Source organism: Nematostella vectensis, chromosome 13 (genome assembly GCF_932526225.1).
Source record: "Nematostella vectensis chromosome 13, jaNemVect1.1, whole genome shotgun sequence".
NCBI lineage: Eukaryota > Metazoa > Cnidaria > Anthozoa > Actiniaria > Edwardsiidae > Nematostella > Nematostella vectensis.
In genome coordinates this window covers 6,605,421-6,624,695 of record NC_064046.1, presented here as the reverse complement: position 1 = coordinate 6,624,695, position 19,275 = coordinate 6,605,421, and the positions used below count along the sequence as shown (strand labels likewise).

Here is a 19,275-nt window from a genome sequence, read left to right as displayed (position 1 = left end):
GCCTCAACCGAAAATTAGACGTTTTTATAAAAAAGAGTATATTGCACCATAATATTAAACAGTAAGAACTTCTTCACATGAGACCTCCAGAAATAATCACCATGCTCAAATTTGTGAGGATTACAATTATTCTTTTTGTCATTTGGGGATTTTTGTCTTTTAAGCGACTTCCTTTCACAAAGACTAGATACGCATTAGCCAAACTATTTAAATCAGGGTCCGTTGTAAAGCTACCGCCGGCCTGTACGTCAGAGTCGGCCCCAGTCCACCCTCCTGCCAGACATAATCCGAGGTTGGAATTGCCATCGCCCGCTACCGCACCGATTCGCGCCTTCGTACCTGATAAGTGCTGAGCGTTGAACCCTTGAGTACCGCAGTCAGAGAGGGGTGGAGAAACAAGCGACGCCTTCCATCCTGTATCGCAATCTAAATTCGTTGCCATGTGGGAGCCACCGGATATGACGTCATACAGTGAACTGGCCGTGAGGGGTACTTGAAGATAAGCCATAATAGAGCTTGGGAACCATAAGCATACTCCTTGTGTTATGGGCGACGCCCAGTATGTTGGGAGCTTTATGTTGACATGGGTATAAGGATCATTAGCAGCTTGCGGGTTGAGCGATTCCTTGTTGGTCCAGAAGGGGCTATAATAGATCAATTCTTTCTGTTAAAGATAAAATATCACAAATATCACAATTATCAAAAAATCTTCAATCATATTTGGCTTGCAGTCAACAAGACAGCAGAAGCTAGGATTAAGGTGCTGGCCATGATATAATACCAAAAAAGACAAGCCGTAAAAAATGTATTAAAATACATACACTTCCATAAATACTCTTCATGACCAGCGCCCAAGGTCCGGGGCCACAATCAGGAAGAGAGGTGTAGCAATACACACTGATAGGATTCTCTGAGGCGTCGGTAAACGGTGTCTGTTGAGGACCATTCGGTAGGCTACAACAACTCAAAACAGTCATGGCGTGATTTCGCTGAAACAGAACAGCAACAAGGCTTTTCCCTATAGAGGTTCTTTAGAGAGTTGGGTATGTTATATGAACTAGGTGTGCAGTCAGTTACCCAGTATTCGCTGAGTAAGGGGTAAGGATGGGGGAGGAAAGATCCGTCAAAGGAGATGACGACCATGAGGTGGTGCGCGCACTCTGACCAACCTCCACGTGTGCACCCTGCATCCCCCCGCCACACCAAGGTACGCAACCTGCCCCTTTCTTCCTCTAGGCACCTACCCTGCCCCTCTTCCTCCCCAAGGTAGGCACCCTTCGCCCCATTTTTCTCTAGGTAGGCACCTTGCCCACACCCCCTAGGCACACGCCCTGTCCACCCCTCCAGGCACGCACCCTCCCCCACTCCTCCACCAGATATGCGTCTGGTGTGGTTTTCTGTACCTTGAATCACAAGAGAAAGTTGTGGTGGATGACTGCGTGGAGTTGGTTGCACTAGGCAAGGTAGCCGTTGTACTTGGCGAGGGGGGCCTTGTATTTGGCGAAGGAGGCGTTGTACTTGATGGTGCTGTCACTGGACTGCCAGCGGAAAGTGTACTAGTCACAGAATCAGCTGTTAAAAAAAAAATTAGCAAAGAAGCTGAAATGGGTCCTCTTGACGACAGACATGTCCATAATTCAGAATCATCTGTAAAAACGCTATTTTTCGATTTATTTAGAATTTCATATTCAGCAAGTGTAGGTTTGGCAGAGGAAACGTCCAGGGCTGCTGACTGATTACCATGTGCGGCGCTGGCGTGGGCTTTATTTGGAGCGCGGTCGATACTCAACTTCTAATTCCAATTACTCATAAACGCAGTTTCACTATTCAGCTACAAGCGAACGAGAACTAGGGTAAAGAACTATTTTAGCGTATCGTATTTTTGGAAGACGAGCTGTATGTCCTCAATATTGTAAAAAATGAAATTCTTCAGCTTTCAAATTCTTTAGCTTTTTTTCCAAAAGTAAAAATATTACCTCCTCTAAACTTGTATAAAACATTTAACAGGGGCGGCGGAAGGGGAGGGGCAGGGGGAGCACTTTTGAAAGAGCGGATGTTTTTTTTATATAAGAACGTTTTTATTTAACCAACGGGTTTTTAAGCGGTTCATATGCAACCGACAACCCTTCCCTCTGAAACCACAAAACACCCCTCCCTCTGAAACCACTACCCACCCCTCCCCCCAACTTTCGCCCCCCCCCCACCTATGGGACCACTCCGCCGCCCCCGTTTAAATTTTACTTATTAACATATTCTCTTGTTATTTCTATGATTCATCGAGCATTTAGCAAAAAAAATTCTAATAACCTCAAGTACTTCACGTAATTATTTTCAACCTTTATCTCAGCCAGAGATAAAGTTTAATAAATAAAACAGAAAATGAAAAGCGTGTATAAAAACAGTTTAATGAACCATTAAAGTCCCAGCGCGTTTAAACGCGTCTAAGTCCGAATCGAGTTAGAAGTCATATTTGAAGAAAAGAAAAATTACTAACAATTTGATGATTCCGCCGGTGAACTTGTTTCAGGCATCTAAGGGAGAGAAAAAATAATTACACATTTGAAGAATACCCAACCATCTTTGTTCGCTAAGGCAGAAACAAGCTCAAGGGCTTGTGTAATTCTTTGGCTATTTTGAACTCAAAAAAGCGTGTTCATTTCATTGAAAGTAATTGAGAGTTAACCATGAGAGCATTTTGAAGACGTCGCATAAACAATCTCACGATTGTACAATATGTGGAAGAGTCCGTACAATAAATACTAGCTACCTTTTTCATGTAGAGTGATCCGGGTTTCTTGATAAGCACGGGCGGAGTTGCTCCTTTCCTCATTAGAGAACACAGCCGTCTTCTCTTGGAAGATCACGCCATCGCAATTGTACAACACATAGTTGAAGAAAATGGTGCAGCATCGTTCAAATTTGTGGAACATTTTTGAAATTTGGCACATAGATATAGAATCTCGCACTAAGCAATTCTGGATATGGACCCACCCCCAAAAATGTATACTTACAGTTTTATAGAGGTGGAATAAATTTCCCTAAAAACCTGAATAAAACCAATACTTTTCATTTTACGGTTTCAAAACTTAACCCAGTGATGGATATTAACATAAACTACAGTTTAACGAAAATATAAACCACGCCCCCTTGATACTTACAGTTTTAGGGGTGAATAATGTTTTTTTCCTTTAATCAGCATTAAAACCAATACTATTTATTGTACAACTTTCAAACTCCACATAATTGTTATACTCTTTACAAAACTTCATTCGAGATATGGACCCACGCCCAGATGTGAGTACTTACAGTTATACGGCGTCGTTCACCGAGGAGAGCTGGCTCATCTTGGAGTAGAGGAGGACAACAAAGCATTCAAGGGTGCCGATGCTTGGCAGAACTGTTTCCTTGTTATGAAGGTCCGATAAGGCAGTCAAAGCCGATGAGACCTCTGGGAACGCCTCCCAGACATTCCACGCACTCGTTTTACCTTTTCCACGAAAGAACGAGGTCTGGTCACATACATAAAAGTTTGAGCGAAGACATTTATAAAAGGCAGTTCTGAATTAATTGATCATGGAACAAGTCAAATAAAAAATAAAATCGATGATGCACGTTCCTAATCAATAGTCTTGAAACAAATACGTCCTAGGCCCTAGAGCTTCATAATAGCCAGTGCTTTGCGAAAATACTAAAAAGTGATATTAACAGGTTTGATAATGCATAAGGTACGATAAAAAACCCAGACGATTTGGATTTCGAAAAAGGTCTGTGTCTTTTTACAACTAGCACATACAGTATGCATGCTTGGTATTTCAACTTTTTACAATGAAATTATGCCTTTTTTCTGCATTTGATTTGTACTGGGAGTGGCTCTTCCTACCGTTGACTGGCGGGTTGATAGTGCTCCATTTTTTAATATGCAGTGCTCCGATTACTCTCGACACCTCCCTCGCCATTTCTTCAACGTCGCAATTATTCACCACACTTGCACCCGGAGAAGTCCAATTCACAGCTAATGATAACAATTATCTCATTTCTGATAGCACTTTAAGTACACTTGTGACATCGTGGTATTATAACAACAATTCTGTGCTTTTATTGATCATTATGAGCGTGCTATATGTATGTTATATATTACGCTTATGCTGTCTCTAGTATAATTGTGCTATATGGGCGTGGTTATACGCTCGACTATATCCTGCAATATACCAATATAATTATTTGGATTTGTAGCTCGCAGCTCGTATTGAAAGGCACTCTATATAAGCAATTTGCCTCTCATCTCTAGTATAACTGTAAGTAATCACATCTGGGCGTGGGTCCATATCTCGAATGAAGTTTTGTAAAGAGTATCACACTTATGTGGAGTTTGAAAGTTCTACAATAAATGATATTGGGTTTAATGCTGCTTGAAGGAATAATTTATTCCACCCCTAAAACTGTAAGTATCAAGGGGGCGTGGTTTATTTTTTCGTTAAATTGTAGTTTATGTTAATATCCATCACTGGGTTAAGTTTTGTGATCGTAACATGAAAAGTATTAGTTTTATTTAGGTTTTCAGGGAAATTGATTCCACCTCTATAAAACTGTAAGTATACATTTTTGGGGGTGGGTCCATATCCAGAATTGCTCAGTGTGAGTTTCTCTATCACTGTGCCAAATTTCATAAATGTTCCATAAATTTGAACGATCCGCCGCTTTTTATGCACCATTTTCTTGCACTAACGGTGCACTTCAGCATACAAGATTCCTTGCTCTTGTCTTTAACATCTTGAATGATGTCTTGACCGGTCGGGAGGTTATCTTTATGGTTACGGTACTGAGCTATCTGAAAACCGCTAACTGCACAAGCAGTCAGAAGTGGCAGAAAGACATCTAGAAAGGTCTTCATTCCGAGGAGCTCTCATACATCTGAGAAAGGCCACTTGGATTTGATTTATTTATTGTTTACGGTTCAGATTGTCTATGAGGCAAGGCAAGTGATTGACAACTAAATAAAGCAAGCACTGCAGGATAGGAAGCAGTGTCTACAAAAACTGTAAAGAGAAAGTAATCTTCCTGCGTTATTCAATAGAAAAATGAAAACATTTATTATACTGTTTTGATATAAAAAGCATAAACAGTGGACAGTCTGAATAATCTTTTCAAAGATTAGATCCCACGGTGGGATATTATACTTTATTAGTCAAGCTAGAAATTCTCGCGTTTATATATCTGAACTCCGGGATATGTACACGCTAATGATGAAGTTGTGGATCTTTATGTTGATTAAAAAAGTATTATTTCAAACTACATAACTTACAGAGTAACTTACAAACCATGTAATTCTAAGGGTATACAAAGTTTCGAGACATCCTTACAAATTCTTTATTGTTCTTACTTCCAGGAGAGTACTTATTGTGGGCGTATTTATGCGATAGCTCGCTCGCGATCGCTCGCTCTGGGGGGGTTATCCCTACCGTTTGCATATGGCACAAATCTCACTATCAAGGCCTGGCTAAAGTGGGCGACATGTCGAGCGCGTCTCCTAAATTTAGGCATTGCCAAACAAATATTGTAGAGCGCGACAAGAAAATGTTTCTCGACTATCCGAGAAACATTTCTTTGTCGCTGCTACAAGATTTGGCGCAAGCTACAATGTCTCTCTGGGTGGCTTAACTAGGAGCCATGCATGAGACACGTCGCACGCTACATGTCGCCTACTTTAGTCAGGCCTTTAAATCTAAAAGATGGAATCACGTGAAACCTGTGCAATTAAATTCAATTTTATTTCACAAGAACGTTACATCAATACATTAATTACAAAAGTAAACCGAAACAACTACAAGGAAAAAAAAAGTAGCCAGAAGCTTTGGCCACTGCTTTAAGACTTATGAGTGATTGTTGGGGAAAAAAAAAACTGATATTTGAGATCCATGGGTGAAAACGAGACGTGCGGCCGGTTTTTTCTTAAGTTTACGTTTGGTTTGAGAAAAGTATTTATTTATATTTGGATTTGAAACATGCAATAAGGTGCTCACGTGATATGACGTCATTGGTGACGTCATATCACGTGGAGCTGCTTGCGAAGTTTGGCGCTTTGCAGATATAGCTTTTGTGGTCGGTGCGAGAGTGTACCCGATTTGTTTGGCGTGGACGAGTGAGTTTGGAATAAAAGACCGGGCAAAAACCGCGCAAGAAATCCGGGATACCATCGGGGAACCGGAACAAATGAGAGAAACAGCCAGTCAGCCAAATCAATCAACAGTTGAATTGTAACAAAGGTTTCTAATCTTAGGTTTGCAAGCTAGCCCATAGGGTTTCGGAAGCACACGTTTTAAAAAGATTATTTCAAATAGTTGTCCAATTGGGCATATGGACCTCTAAAGTGCAATGGTGATTAACAAGAAATGGTCGTAGAGGAAATTTCAAGAATTGCCAAGTTTCTCTTCAGATTGTATAAGACATTCCAAGAATTGCAAATCCATTAAGACCATATAGGGAATCCATGAACTTCAAGGCTCTTTACATTATGTAGGATATTCCAAGAATTGCCAAGTCTCTTCAGCTCAAGTAGGGAATTCCAAGAATTGCCAGATCCCTTTAGACTTAGAGGAATCCCAGGGGTTGATCAAGTCCCTTTCGGTATTGCAGAAAATTTAAGGAATTCATAAGTCCCATCACACATTGCAGTTAATTCCAGGGAATCCCCAAATTACGTCATACCTCGCAGGTTATTCCGAGAACTCTATGAGTCATGCTGAAGGCAATTCCAATAACTTTCAAGTTTCTTCAGACCAAGCGCTGAACGAGTTCCTTAAGACCAAATAGGAGGTTTCGAAATGTCCAAGAATTGGAAAAGGCTATCAAGAGGTGTCCGTGGCCTAGTGCATCCCGCCTGCCACAGCACCTAGACAAGATTTGGAGGCAAAGGATAAATACAGCGGAGCTACCACAGTATATATAAATGCTATGCTTACGAAAGAAAATTCACACCCGGCCGTAATCCAAGATGGACCCCTGTGTACGCGCCTTATTTTGTTTTTATTTTGATTATCCAAAACTTTCATCATTTTATAAATACAACATTCCCCTGTATAGTATTTGATACTTTATAAATATAATTAAGCTGTTTTAATTGTAGGATGGGTTGAAATTCACTGTGATTCAAGCGCATTCAATTCACTACTGAGATGAACATCTTATTTGCATTGGTTTTCGCAGCATACAAAAACAATGCGTCACGGAAGTCGAACATAAACTTATCCGAGAAGACGAGGGATTCTAAGTCCCAAATGTAGAAGGCCAGGTTTTTACACAAAGAAAAAAACTACGTTGACCTCACCCGGGTTCGAACCCTGGTCCTCTTGCATGAGAGAGTCCTTTCCCACCGAGCTATCGTGCCAGACTCTTTGGTGACCCAAGCCCAAACTCGTTTTGCAAATGACAGGAGGGTAAAACTTCCGTCGTAACACCATTTGGTCATACCTTGTCGTAAAGGACCGCCGTTTGTCGCCGATCCTAGAGGTCTGTCTTTGTTTGAGCCCTCCATCTGTGTGTCCAGTGGTAGTGGCCCGACACCCATTGCGGCCCTCAAGCTATCGACTTCAGTCACATCCGCTGGACGGACCTGTGAAGTCAGTTCCTTTAGCGTATCTGTAAGCTGTTCGGCAAGAGTGAATTCCTTGTCGGAGGGCTTCGTAGCCGTGTCGGGAGTTATCGACTGTACGTCGTTTGGTCGGTGTGCCAGTCGAGAGGATTGCGCTTCTTGTAGGTCTTCCAGAAGACGTCGCCCAGAGCTCAGCTTTGAGTCCAGTTCGGTAGAAGAGCTGTTTGACCAAAAAGAAGTACAAATATTTAGTTAGAAATATTTACATTAACTAGGGTAGGCTACGCTCTTACGTATGTGCACACTGGAAAAGCCTGGTGTTTTGCACGTTAAAATTTGACCTCAAAGTCTGAAATTTTATTTCTGATCATTTGGTTTCGCAATAATAAGAGCCTGTGTGCTAGCGTTTGGTGGAGTTTTAATATGAAAAACCTGCCTCGAACGATCGTAGCCGCCATCTTGGATTTTGAGCAAATTAAGATGGCGTCTACGATCAATCGGGGCTGGTGATGGGGCGCCACCAAACGCCTGCATGCATAGTTTGTGATACAAAGAAAAAAAAGAAAAAAATAATGAATTTCGTGAAACGGAAGGGTCTATTAGAAGTAATAGAGTAATGTAAAGATGCATATCGATAGGTTCACCTTGCAGTAGATGCTTGGGAGTAAAATTTTGTGGACGAATCTGTAAAAGACAAGATTTAATATGTTTATGAGTTCCACAATGGCGAGGAGAACGTTATTCAATAGTATATTTGCAATTATTATCTAATACTTTCTTGACTATATTTGGTTTAAATTATCTGAGTCAGTTGATTGCTTGAATTGGCCAATGGAAAAAGTTTCATTTAAGTGACTCTAAATGAGTGTATTGTGCGGGAGCATAACATGGTGATATGATTGGCTTTCTTGGAGTATCATGGTATGGTGGTATGATTAGCTTTCTTGGCGTATGATGGTATGGTGGTATGATTGGCTTTCTTGGCGTATGATGGTATGATTGGCTTTCTTGGCGTATGGTGGTATGGTGGTATGATTGGCTTTCTTGGCGTATAATGGTATGATTGGCTTTCATGTCGTATGGTGGTATGATGGTATGATTGGCTTTCTTGGCGTATGATGGTATGGTGGTATGATTGCCTTTGTTGGCGTATGATGGTATGGTTGTATGATTGGCTTTCTTGGCGTATGATGGTATTGTGGTAAGATTGCCTTTCTTGGCGTATGATGGTATGGTTGTATGATTGGCTTTCTTGGCGTATGATGGTATGGTGGTATGATTGCCTTTCTTCGCGTATGGTGGTATGGTGGTATGATTGGCTTTCTTGGCGTATGGTGGTATGGTGGTATGATTGGCTTTCTTGGAGTATCATGGTATGGTGGTATGATTAGCTTTCTTGGCGTATGATGGTATGGTGGTATGATTGGCTTTCTTGGCATATCATGGTATGATTGGCTTTCTTGGCGTATGGCAGTATGATTGGCTTTTTTGGAGTATGGTGGTATGATTAGCTTTCTTGGCGTATGGTGGTATGGTGGTATGATTGGATTTCTTGTCGTATGGTGGTATGGTGGTATGATTGGCTTTCTTGGCGTATCATTGTATAGTGGTATGATTAGCTTTCTTGGTGTATGGTGGTATGGTGGTATGATTGGCTTTCTTGGCGTATGACGGTATGATTGGCTTTTTTGGCGTATGGTGGTATGATTAGCTTTCTTGGCTTATGATGGTATGGTGGGATGATTGCCTTTCTTGGCGTGATGGTATGGTGGTATGATTAGCTTTCTTGGCGTATGATGGTATGGTGGTATGATTGCATTTCTTGGCGTATGATGGTATGGTGGTATGATTAGCTTTCTTGGCGTATGATGGTATGGTTGTATGATTGGCTATCTTGGCGTATGGTGGTATGATTGGCTTTCTTGGGGTATAATGGTATGATTGGCTTACTTGGCGTATGATGGTATGATTGGCTTTCTTGGCGTATCATGGTATGGTGGTATGATTAGCTTTCTTAGCGTATGGTGGTATGATTGGCTTTCTTGGCGTATCATGGTATGGTGGTATGATTGCCTTTCTTGGCGTATCATGGTATGGTGGTTTGATTGGCTTTCTTGGCTTATCATGGTATGGTGGTATGATTGGCTTTCTTGGCGTATGATGGTATGGTGGTATGATTTCCTTTCTTCGCGTATCATGGTATGGTGGTATGATTGCCTTTCTTGGCGTATCATGGTATGGTGGTTTGATTGGCTTTCTTGGCTTATCATGGTATGGTGGTATGATTGGCTTTCTTGGCGTATGATGGTATGGTGGTATGATTTCCTTTCTTCGCGTATGATGGTATGGTGGTATGATTGCCTTTCTTGGAGTATGATGGTATGGTGGTATGATTTCCTTTCTTGACGTATGATGGTATGATGGTATGATTGGCTTTCTTGGCGTATGATGGTATGGTGGTATGATTGCCTTTGTTGGCGTATGATGGTATGGTTGTATGATTGACTTTCTTGGCGTATGATGGTATTGTGGTAAGATTGCCTTTCTTGGCGTATGATGGTATGGTTGTATGATTGGCTTTCTTGGCGTATGATGGTATGGTGGTATGATTGCCTTTCTTCGCGTATGGTGGTATGGTGGTATGATTGGCTTTCTTGGCGTATGGTGGTATGGTGGTATGATTGGCTTTCTTGGAGTATCATGGTATGGTGGTATGATTAGCTTTCTTGGCGTATGATGGTATGGTGGTATGATTGGCTTTCTTGGCATATCATGGTATGATTGGCTTTCTTGGCGTATGGCAGTATGATTGGCTTTTTTGGCGTATGGTGGTATGGTGGTATGATTGGATTTCTTGTCGTATGGTGGTATGGTGGTATGATTGGCTTTCTTGGCGTATCATTGTATAGTGGTATGATTAGCTTTCTTGGTGTATGGTGGTATGGTGGTATGATTGGCTTTCTTGGCGTATGACGGTATGATTGGCTTTTTTGGCGTATGGTGGTATGATTAGCTTTCTTGGCTTATGATGGTATGGTGGGATGATTGCCTTTCTTGGCGTGATGGTATGGTGGTATGATTAGCTTTCTTGGCGTATGATGGTATGGTTGTATGATTGGCTTTCTTGGCGTATGATGGTATGGTGGTATGATTGCATTTCTTGGCGTATGATGGTATGGTGGTATGATTAGCTTTCTTGGCGTATGATGGTATGGTTGTATGACTGGCTATCTTGGCGTATGGTGGTATGATTGGCTTTCTTGGGGTATAATGGTATGATTGGCTTTCTTGGCGTATGATGGTATGATTGGCTTTCTTGGCGTATCATGGTATGGTGGTATGATTAGCTTTCTTAGCGTATGGTGGTATGATTGGCTTTCTTGGCGTATCATGGTATGGTGGTATGATTGCCTTTCTTGGCGTATCATGGTATGGTGGTTTGATTGGCTTTCTTGGCTTATCATGGTATGGTGGTATGATTGGCTTTCTTGGCGTATGATGGTATGGTGGTATGATTTCCTTTCTTCGCGTATGATGGTATGGTGGTATGATTGCCTTTCTTGGAGTATGATGGTATGATTAGCTTTCTTGGCTTATGATGGTATGGTGGGATGATTGCCTTTCTTGGCGTGATGGTATGGTGGTATGATTAGCTTTCTTGGCGTATGATGGTATGGTTGTATGATTGGCTTTCTTGGCGTATGATGGTATGGTGGTATGATTGCATTTTTTGGCGTATGATGGTATGGTGGTATGATTAGCTTTCTTGGCGTATGATGGTATGGTTGTATGATTGGCTATCTTGGCGTATGGTGGTATGATTGGCTTTCTTGGGGTATAATGGTATGATTGGCTTTCTTGGCGTATGATGGTATGATTGGCTTTCTTGGCGTATCATGGTATGGTGGTATGATTAGCTTTCTTAGCGTATGGTGGTATGATTTCCTTTCTTGACGTATGATGGTATGGTGGTATGATTGCTTTTCTTGGCGTATGATGGTATGGTGGTATGATTGGCTTTCTTGGCGTATGATGGTATGGTGGTATGATTGGCTTTCTTGGCGTATGATGGTATGGTGGTATGATTGACTTTCTTGGCCTATGATGGTATGATTAGCTTTCTTGGCGTATTGTGGTATGGTGGTATGATTAGCTTTCTTGGCATATTGTGGTACGATTAGCTTTCTTGGCGTATGATGGTATGAGTGGCTTTCTTGGCGTATCATGGTATGGGTGTATGATTGCCTTTCTTAGCGTATGATGGTATGGTGGTATGATTTCCTTTCTTCGCGTATGATGGTATGGTGGTATGATTGCCTTTCTTGGCGTATGATGGTATGGTGGTATGATTTCCTATCTTGGCGTATGATGGTATGGTGGTATGATTGCCTTTCTTGGCGTATGATGGTATGGTTGTATGATTGGCTTTCTTGGCGTATGGTGGTATGATTAGCTTTCTTGGCGTATGATGGTATGGTTGTATGATTGGCTTTCGTGGCGTATGATGGTATGGTGGTATGATTGCCTTTCTTGGCGTATGACGGTATGATTGGCTTTTTTGGCGTATGGTGGTATGATAAGCTTTCTTGGCATATGATGGTATGGTTGTATGATTGGCTTTCTTGGGGTATGATGGTATGGTGGTATGATTAGCTTTCTTGGCGTATGATGGTATGGTTGTATGATTGGCTTTCTTGGCGTATGGTGGTATGATTGGCTTTCTTGGCGTATGGTGGTATGATTAGCTTTCTTGGCGTATAATGGTATGATTGGCTTTCTTGGCGTATGATGGTATGGTGGTATGATTGCCTTTCTTCGCGTATGGTGGTATGGTGGTATGATTGGCTTTCTTGGCGTATGGTGGTATGGTGGTATGATTGGCTTTCTTGGAGTATCATGGTATGGTGGTATGATTAGCTTTCTTGGCGTATGATGGTATGGTGGTATGATTGGCTTTCTTGGCATATCATGGTATGATTGGCTTTCTTGGCGTATGGCAGTATGATTGGCTTTTTTGGAGTATGGTGGTATGATTAGCTTTCTTGGCGTATGGTGGTATGGTGGTATGATTGGATTTCTTGTCGTATGGTGGTATGGTGGTATGATTGGCTTTCTTGGCGTATGACGGTATGATTGGCTTTTTTGGCGTATGGTGGTATGATTAGCTTTCTTGGCTTATGATGGTATGGTGGGATGATTGCCTTTCTTGGCGTATGATGGTATGGTTGTATGATTGGCTTTCTTGGCGTATGATGGTATGGTGGTATGATTGCATTTCTTGGCGTATGATGGTATGGTGGTATGATTAGCTTTCTTGGCGTATGGTGGTATGGTTGTATGATTGGCTATCTTGGCGTATGGTGGTATGATTGGCTTTCTTGGGGTATAATGGTATGATTGGCTTTCTTGGCGTATGATGGTATGATTGGCTTTCTTGGCGTATCATGGTATGGTGGTATGATTAGCTTTCTTAGCGTATGGTGGTATGATTGGCTTTCTTGGCGTATCATGGTATGGTGGTTTGATTGGCTTTCTTGGCGTATGATGGTATGGTGGTATGATTTCCTTTCTTCGCGTATGATGGTATGGTGGTATGATTGCCTTTCTTGGAGTATGATGGTATGGTGGTATGATTTCCTTTCTTGACGTATGATGGTATGGTGGTATGATTGCCTTTCTTGGCGTATGATGGTATGGTGGTATGATTGCCTTTCTTGGCGTATGATGGTATGGTGGTATGATTGGCTTTCTTGGCGTATGATGGTATGGTGGTATGATTGACTTTCTTGGCCTATGATGGTATGATTAGCTTTCTTGGCGTATTGTGGTATGGTGGTATGATTAGCTTTCTTGGCGTATTGTGGTACGATTAGCTTTCTTGGCGTATGATGGTATGAGTGGCTTTCTTGGCGTATCATGGTATGGGTGTATGATTGCCTTTCTTAGCGTATGATGGTATGGTGGTATGATTTCCTTTCTTCGCGTATGATGGTATGGTGGTATGATTGCCTTTCTTGGCGTATGATGGTATGGTGGTATGATTTCCTATCTTGGCGTATGATGGTATGGTGGTATGATTGCCTTTCTTGGCGTATGATGGTATGGTTGTATGATTGGCTTTCTTGGCGTATGTTGGTATGATTAGCTTTCTTGGCGTATGATGGTATAGTTGTATGATTGGCTTTCGTGGCGTATGATGGTATGGTGGTATGATTGCCTTTCTTGGCGTATGACGGTATGATTGGCTTTTTTGGCGTATGGTGGTATGATAAGCTTTCTTGGCGTATGATGGTATGGTTGTATGATTGGCTTTCTTGGCGTATGATGGTATGGTGGTATGATTAGCTTTCTTGGCGTATGATGGTATGGTTGTATGATTGGCTTTCTTGGCGTATGGTGGTATGATTGGCTTTCTTGGCGTATGGTGGTATGATTAGCTTTCTTGGCGTATAATGGTATGATTGGCTTTCTTAGCGTATGATGGTATGATTGGCTTTCTTGGCGTATCATGGTATGGTTGTATGGTTGGCTTTCTTGGCTTATCATGGTATTGTGGTAGGATTGGCTTTCTTGGCGTATGATGGTATGGTGGTATGATTTCCTTTCTTTGCGTATGATGGTATGGTGGTATGATTGTCTTTCTTGGCGTATGATGATATGGTGGTATGATTTCCTTTCTTGGCGTATGATGGTATGGTGGTATGATTGCCTTTCTTGGCGTATGATGGTATGATTGCCTTTCTTGGCGTATGATGGTATGGTTGTATGATTGGCTTTCTTGGCGTAAGGTGGTATGATTAGCTTTCTTGGCGTATGATGGTATGGTTGTATGATTGGCTTTCTTGGCATATGATGGTATGGTGGTATGATTGCCTTTCTTGGCGTATGACGGTATGATTGGCTTTTTTGGCGTATGGTGGTATGATTAGCTTTCTTGGCGTATGATGGTATGGTTGTATGATTGGCTTTCTTGGCGTATGATGGTATGGTGATATGATTGCCTTTCTTGGCGTATGATGGTATGGTGGTATGATTAGCTTTCTTGGCGTATGATGGTATGGTGGTATGATTGGCTTTCTTGGCGTATGGTGGTATGATTAGCTTTCTTGGCGTATAATGGTATGATTGGCTTTCTTGGCGTATGATGGTATGATTGGCTTTCTTGGCGTATCATGGTATGGTTGTATGATTGGCTTTCTTGGCTTATCATGGTATGGTGGTATGATTGGCTTTCTTGGCGTATGATGGTATGGTGGTATAATTTCCTTTCTTCGCGTATGATGGTATGCTGGAATGATTGCCTTTCTTGGCGTATGATGGTATGGTGGTATGATTTCCTTTCTTGGCGTCTGATGGTATGGTGGTATGGTTGGCTTTCTTGGCGTATGATGGTATGGTGGTATGATTGGCTTTCTTGGCGTATGATAGTATGGTGGTATGATTGGCTTGGTATGATTGGCTTTCTTGGCGTATTGTGGTATGATGGTATGATTAGCTTTCTTGGCGTATTGTGGTATGATTAGCTTTCTTGGCGTATGATGGTATGATTGGCTTTCTTGGCGTATCATGGTATGGTGGTATGATATTCTTTCTTGGCATATCATGGTATGATTAGCTTTCTTGGCGTATGATGGTATGGTGGTATGATTAGCTTTCTTGGCGTATTATGGTATGGTGGTATGATTGTCTTTCTTGGCGTATCATGGTATGGTTGTATGATTGCCTTTCTTGGCGTATGGTGGTATAGTGGTATGATTGGCTTTCTTGGCGTATCATGGTATGGTGGTTTGATTAGCTTTCTTGGCGTATGGTGGTATGATTGGCTTTCTTGGCGTATCATGGTAAGGTTGTATGATTGCCTTTCTTGGCGTATGATGGTATGGTGGTATGATTGGCTTTCTTGGCTTATCATGGTATGGTGGTATGATTGGCTTTCTTGGCGTATCATGGTATGGTGGTATGATTGGCTTTCTTGGCGTATCATGGTATGGTGGTATGATTGGCTTTCTTGGCGTATCATGGTATGGTGGTATGATTGCCTTTCTTGGCGTATGATGGTATGATTGGCTTTCTTGGCTTATCATGGTATGGTGGTATGATTGGCTTTCTTGGCGTATGATGGTATGGTGGTATGATTTCCTTTCTTGGCGTATTGTGGTATGGTGGTATGATTGGCTTTCTTGGCATATGATGGTATTATTGGCTTTCTTGGCGTACATTGGTATGATTGGCTTTCTTGGCATATCATGGTATGGTTGTATGATTGGCTTTCTTGGCGTATCATGATTGGCGTCCTTTGTGCCTCGCTCAAGCCGTTACAAATCAAAACTGTATTGTTGGGAACTAATGATTCCTTAGATTGAAAAGGGTGACATTACCTTTGTCGGCCAGAAACGACATATCAATTCCAAGGTCTGAAAGGCTTAGAAGCGAATTGACATCGATGGGAGAGGTGGGTTGTGAGGCCCCCTAAATAGAAGCAATTAACGTTAGTGATTGTCTATCACCCATCCCAGTCTTCTTAATGTCTCTATGTTTTGCCCCTTCCCACCCCCCAGTATTCCGAGAGAGGCCCGTTACGGCTCTGCACCTATATCAAGGGAGGGTGTTTCTCTAACATCACAAAATTTTTTTCCTGTTGCCACTCCGAAGTCCAAACACATCCCCCTCTTTCCCCGGGTGGGTGTTTCTCTTATATTCCTCACTTATCAATGGAATATATATTTTTCTTTTGCGTCTACTTTCTTCTTCTTTTTAACCCATTGACTCCTGGCTTTTTTGGAGCTGAATTTACAAAAAACAGACTGAAAACAGATACCTCCCCCCCTATTCTGAGTTTTATACAGCCCGTCAAAAGTCAAACACAGTTGCACCTAGTCAGCGGTATCCAAGCTTTCCAACAGTGCTTTGCGGTCCCCACTTTTAATCCCTCGTCATTGTGCTGAAGCCAACACAAGTTGATGGTTGCTTGTATTTTTCATAAAAAAATACAGCTATGAGCATATTAGGGGAGTGTCTCAGGACATCATGAAGTCTTTTGGGGCATAATTGAGTGCTTTGCTTATGGATATTTGCAAGCAAAGGTGGATTCATGATGATTTTTTCTTGTTTGGCTTTGCCCGGATGAGAAAATAATTTTCTAATGAATCACCACAGCTCTCCTAAAAGCTGTCTTTTCTGAAACCAAATTGATTGCAAAATTGTTTACACTGCTATTCTGGGTCTGTATGACCTGGAATTGATTCGTTTGGCTTTGGGGTGAAAAGACTTAAAAAACCATCTGACTTTAGGGAGAGGAGTGTTGACTGGCCCTCCCCTCGTGAATTTCCCCCTGGATCTCCCAGAATGCTTTGCAATACGTAAAGATATTTTCGTGGTTGTACAATCCTTCAAGGAGTGGACATTGTGTTTTGAGGCCAAGGAAATGCACCTGGAGGATCAGAATAAAGGCATCTATTTGTGTCTTGAGCTGTGTTTGCTGATCTCTCTCCCTTGTGTGGTATTTTGAGCGTTTTATTGAGAGGGGTGATTCTGCTTTTCTCTCCTTGTTTGATTTGAGATTTGTCAAAGAACCTGTGCTATTATTTGGCTTAAGAGTAGATGCCAACACCTTGGTTGGATGCATATCTGCAAGACCATTTATCCCTTAGACTGATGCCTAAGTATCTTTATCTTGATGTGTTTATTTTGAATTTATGAATTTTTTGGGTTGTGGGTACTTCCCAAAGCCGGTACAGGCCGGTTGAGGGGTCAATGTGTTAATTTGCAGTAAAATATATCTAGTCGATCTTGTGCGAAATAAAGCCATCCAACCTTAGCGTTTTCTTGTTTATCAGCAGGGCCTGAGGTCGATTTCTTGGCGTCCGCACTTTTATTCACTTTGTCCGTACTCTCGGGCACCGCCTAAAACGGACCAGTGCTATCAAGCACAGGCGTAACTTTAGAGAACAGAGCCAGGCGTGAAATGCACTCTTTCTGATAAATTTAGATACGGTTTAAAGACGAATAGAGAACTAAACAGGAGCAACGACAACAGCAACGGGCAGAGGACAATAGAAAATTTAAAGAGCTAGACAGCCAACTCAAAACTTTATGGTTTAGCGAGGAAGGGGACGTGTGTGCTGTAAACCAGATTTTTATTGCTTACTTTTGGCAGGAATAAGGATCTAGTCTTATCAACTTTTTTGGCACAATAAAAAAGTTAATGTTATCTAAACTAGTTTAGATTTGAGCGGCAATCCTAAAAGCATTTATTTGTTGCATTCTCCTTGCCGTCTTCGTTGCGTGTGGTCCCCATAATCAAGTGAGGGAGCCATGGAATCCCCCATTCCAATGGAACTTTATAAGGAATGTGCACGAGTCTACAAATCTACCTCCCACATTATGTCTTTTACATTGTGATTTCCGCGAGTTACTCGGTACTAACGGAATGTCGAGCAGCCACTCCTTTGTTATTTTTTTACAATTGAAAATACAGCGGCTCATTTTGCAAGCAAACTTCTATAAAACCATCAACGATTGAAACCTGATACTTTATTAATGATATTTGAATGATTGAAAGTTTCTCAATCACTTCCTTAAACTAGCCGATGTAAATGGTTCCTTGAGTCATTCAGTATTGTCGGGGGGGGGGATGATTAGCCTTCTTTGAGCGCTTCTAGTAGTTTCTAAGGATTCCTCATGACATGTTTGCTCACCTTGCCATTAGGGACTTCTGGCATTTTTTCCACAGCCACTCTCGCTTCTTCTTTTAATTTCTAAAAAAACAATAATAAACAATTAGGATATTCTTAAAGCAATTCTAAAACGCACAATAATAATTTCACTTCACTATTAGGTGATAAAACAGGATATCAAATCGGAATTCCGAAAAGTGTTCTTGATTATACAGTTCATGGCAAAATAGGAAATGGGAATAGGACGTTAAAAGGCATGGTATAAAAATAGTGGCACTTTTTGATGTTATCTATGGGTCTCGTAAAGTTAAAAAAAAGTTCTAAAATCCGAGAAAATTCAGAAGTGGTGGGTTGGTCAATAGTGCGGTACGGCGGGTTCGGAAATGTGGCTCCATGCCATTTTCGTGCTGAAATCGAATTTTTGCTGTTTTCGGTCCAATATGGAGTGAATAATCAGAATCGGGTGGGGACCAAATTTTTTGGTCGCGTTTTCTAATTTTTTTTTTTACATTATTTGGCGTAATTATGCTAATTCATGCATGCTATAAGAGCTAATAACACGACAACTTGAGATTAAATCGAGCAAACTACCTAATACAAATTCTTTTGTCCTCTCACGATGCTATACAATTTCAAGTTTAAAAAAAATTTGGTTTTCAATTTTGGTTTCCAAGTGATGAAATGATAATTACAATCTGTTTAGCCAGGGAGCTGGTTCAGCGGAGACATATTCTTGTTACGAATAACTACAGTTTTCTCTAAACATGAAAAACGTGGTTTAAAAGTTGTGAAGGCCTTACTTAAACCCTTACACTCGCCCCATAACCCCTCCCTACAACGTAGAGGCAAAAATTAGAACACCACCCGATAGCCTTGCACAATTCTTTGTATACATTTGCCTTTAGAGCAAAAATAACAGCTTTTTTCGATAACAACCTTATTTGTAACACAGAGGCGATGACTAATAATTTAATTCACACATTTTGTGTTTATTTAATAAATTGAAACAAA

The 19,275-nt window shown here is 41.3% G+C and overlaps 3 protein-coding genes across 3 annotated transcripts in view; all 3 read right to left on the bottom strand.

Annotated features, from left to right (window-relative positions):
* LOC116608969 (uncharacterized skeletal organic matrix protein 5-like) lies at positions 1 to 1,370 on the bottom strand. Its single transcript, XM_048720930.1, has 2 exons — positions 822 to 1,370; positions 1 to 664 (listed from the first exon to the last, which is right to left on the bottom strand). Exons 1-2 carry the CDS (start codon positions 975 to 977, stop codon positions 74 to 76), a joined length of 747 nt encoding a protein of 248 aa, XP_048576887.1. The 5' UTR covers positions 978 to 1,370; the 3' UTR covers positions 1 to 73.
* On the bottom strand, positions 1,319 to 3,064 carry LOC125559106 (putative protein TPRXL). Its single transcript, XM_048721065.1, has 3 exons — positions 2,768 to 3,064; positions 2,495 to 2,531; positions 1,319 to 1,572 (listed from the first exon to the last, which is right to left on the bottom strand). The coding sequence occupies exons 1-3, from the start codon at positions 2,828 to 2,830 to the stop codon at positions 1,319 to 1,321; spliced, it is 354 nt and encodes a 117-aa protein (XP_048577022.1). The 5' UTR covers positions 2,831 to 3,064.
* Positions 3,065 to 5,749: 2,685 nt separating this feature from the next.
* Positions 5,750 to 19,275, bottom strand: part of LOC5518000 (bromodomain-containing protein 7) — a 49,944-nt gene continuing 36,418 nt past the window's right edge. The window contains exons 14-19 of the mRNA XM_048720760.1: positions 18,286 to 18,345; positions 17,402 to 17,491; positions 15,967 to 16,057; positions 8,233 to 8,272; positions 7,468 to 7,808; positions 5,750 to 6,889 (exon numbers count right to left, since the gene is read on the bottom strand). Coding sequence (XP_048576717.1) covers positions 6,864 to 6,889; positions 7,468 to 7,808; positions 8,233 to 8,272; positions 15,967 to 16,057; positions 17,402 to 17,491; positions 18,286 to 18,345 — 648 coding nt within the window. The 3' untranslated portion in view covers positions 5,750 to 6,863. The remainder of the gene's footprint in view (positions 6,890 to 7,467; positions 7,809 to 8,232; positions 8,273 to 15,966; positions 16,058 to 17,401; positions 17,492 to 18,285; positions 18,346 to 19,275) is intronic.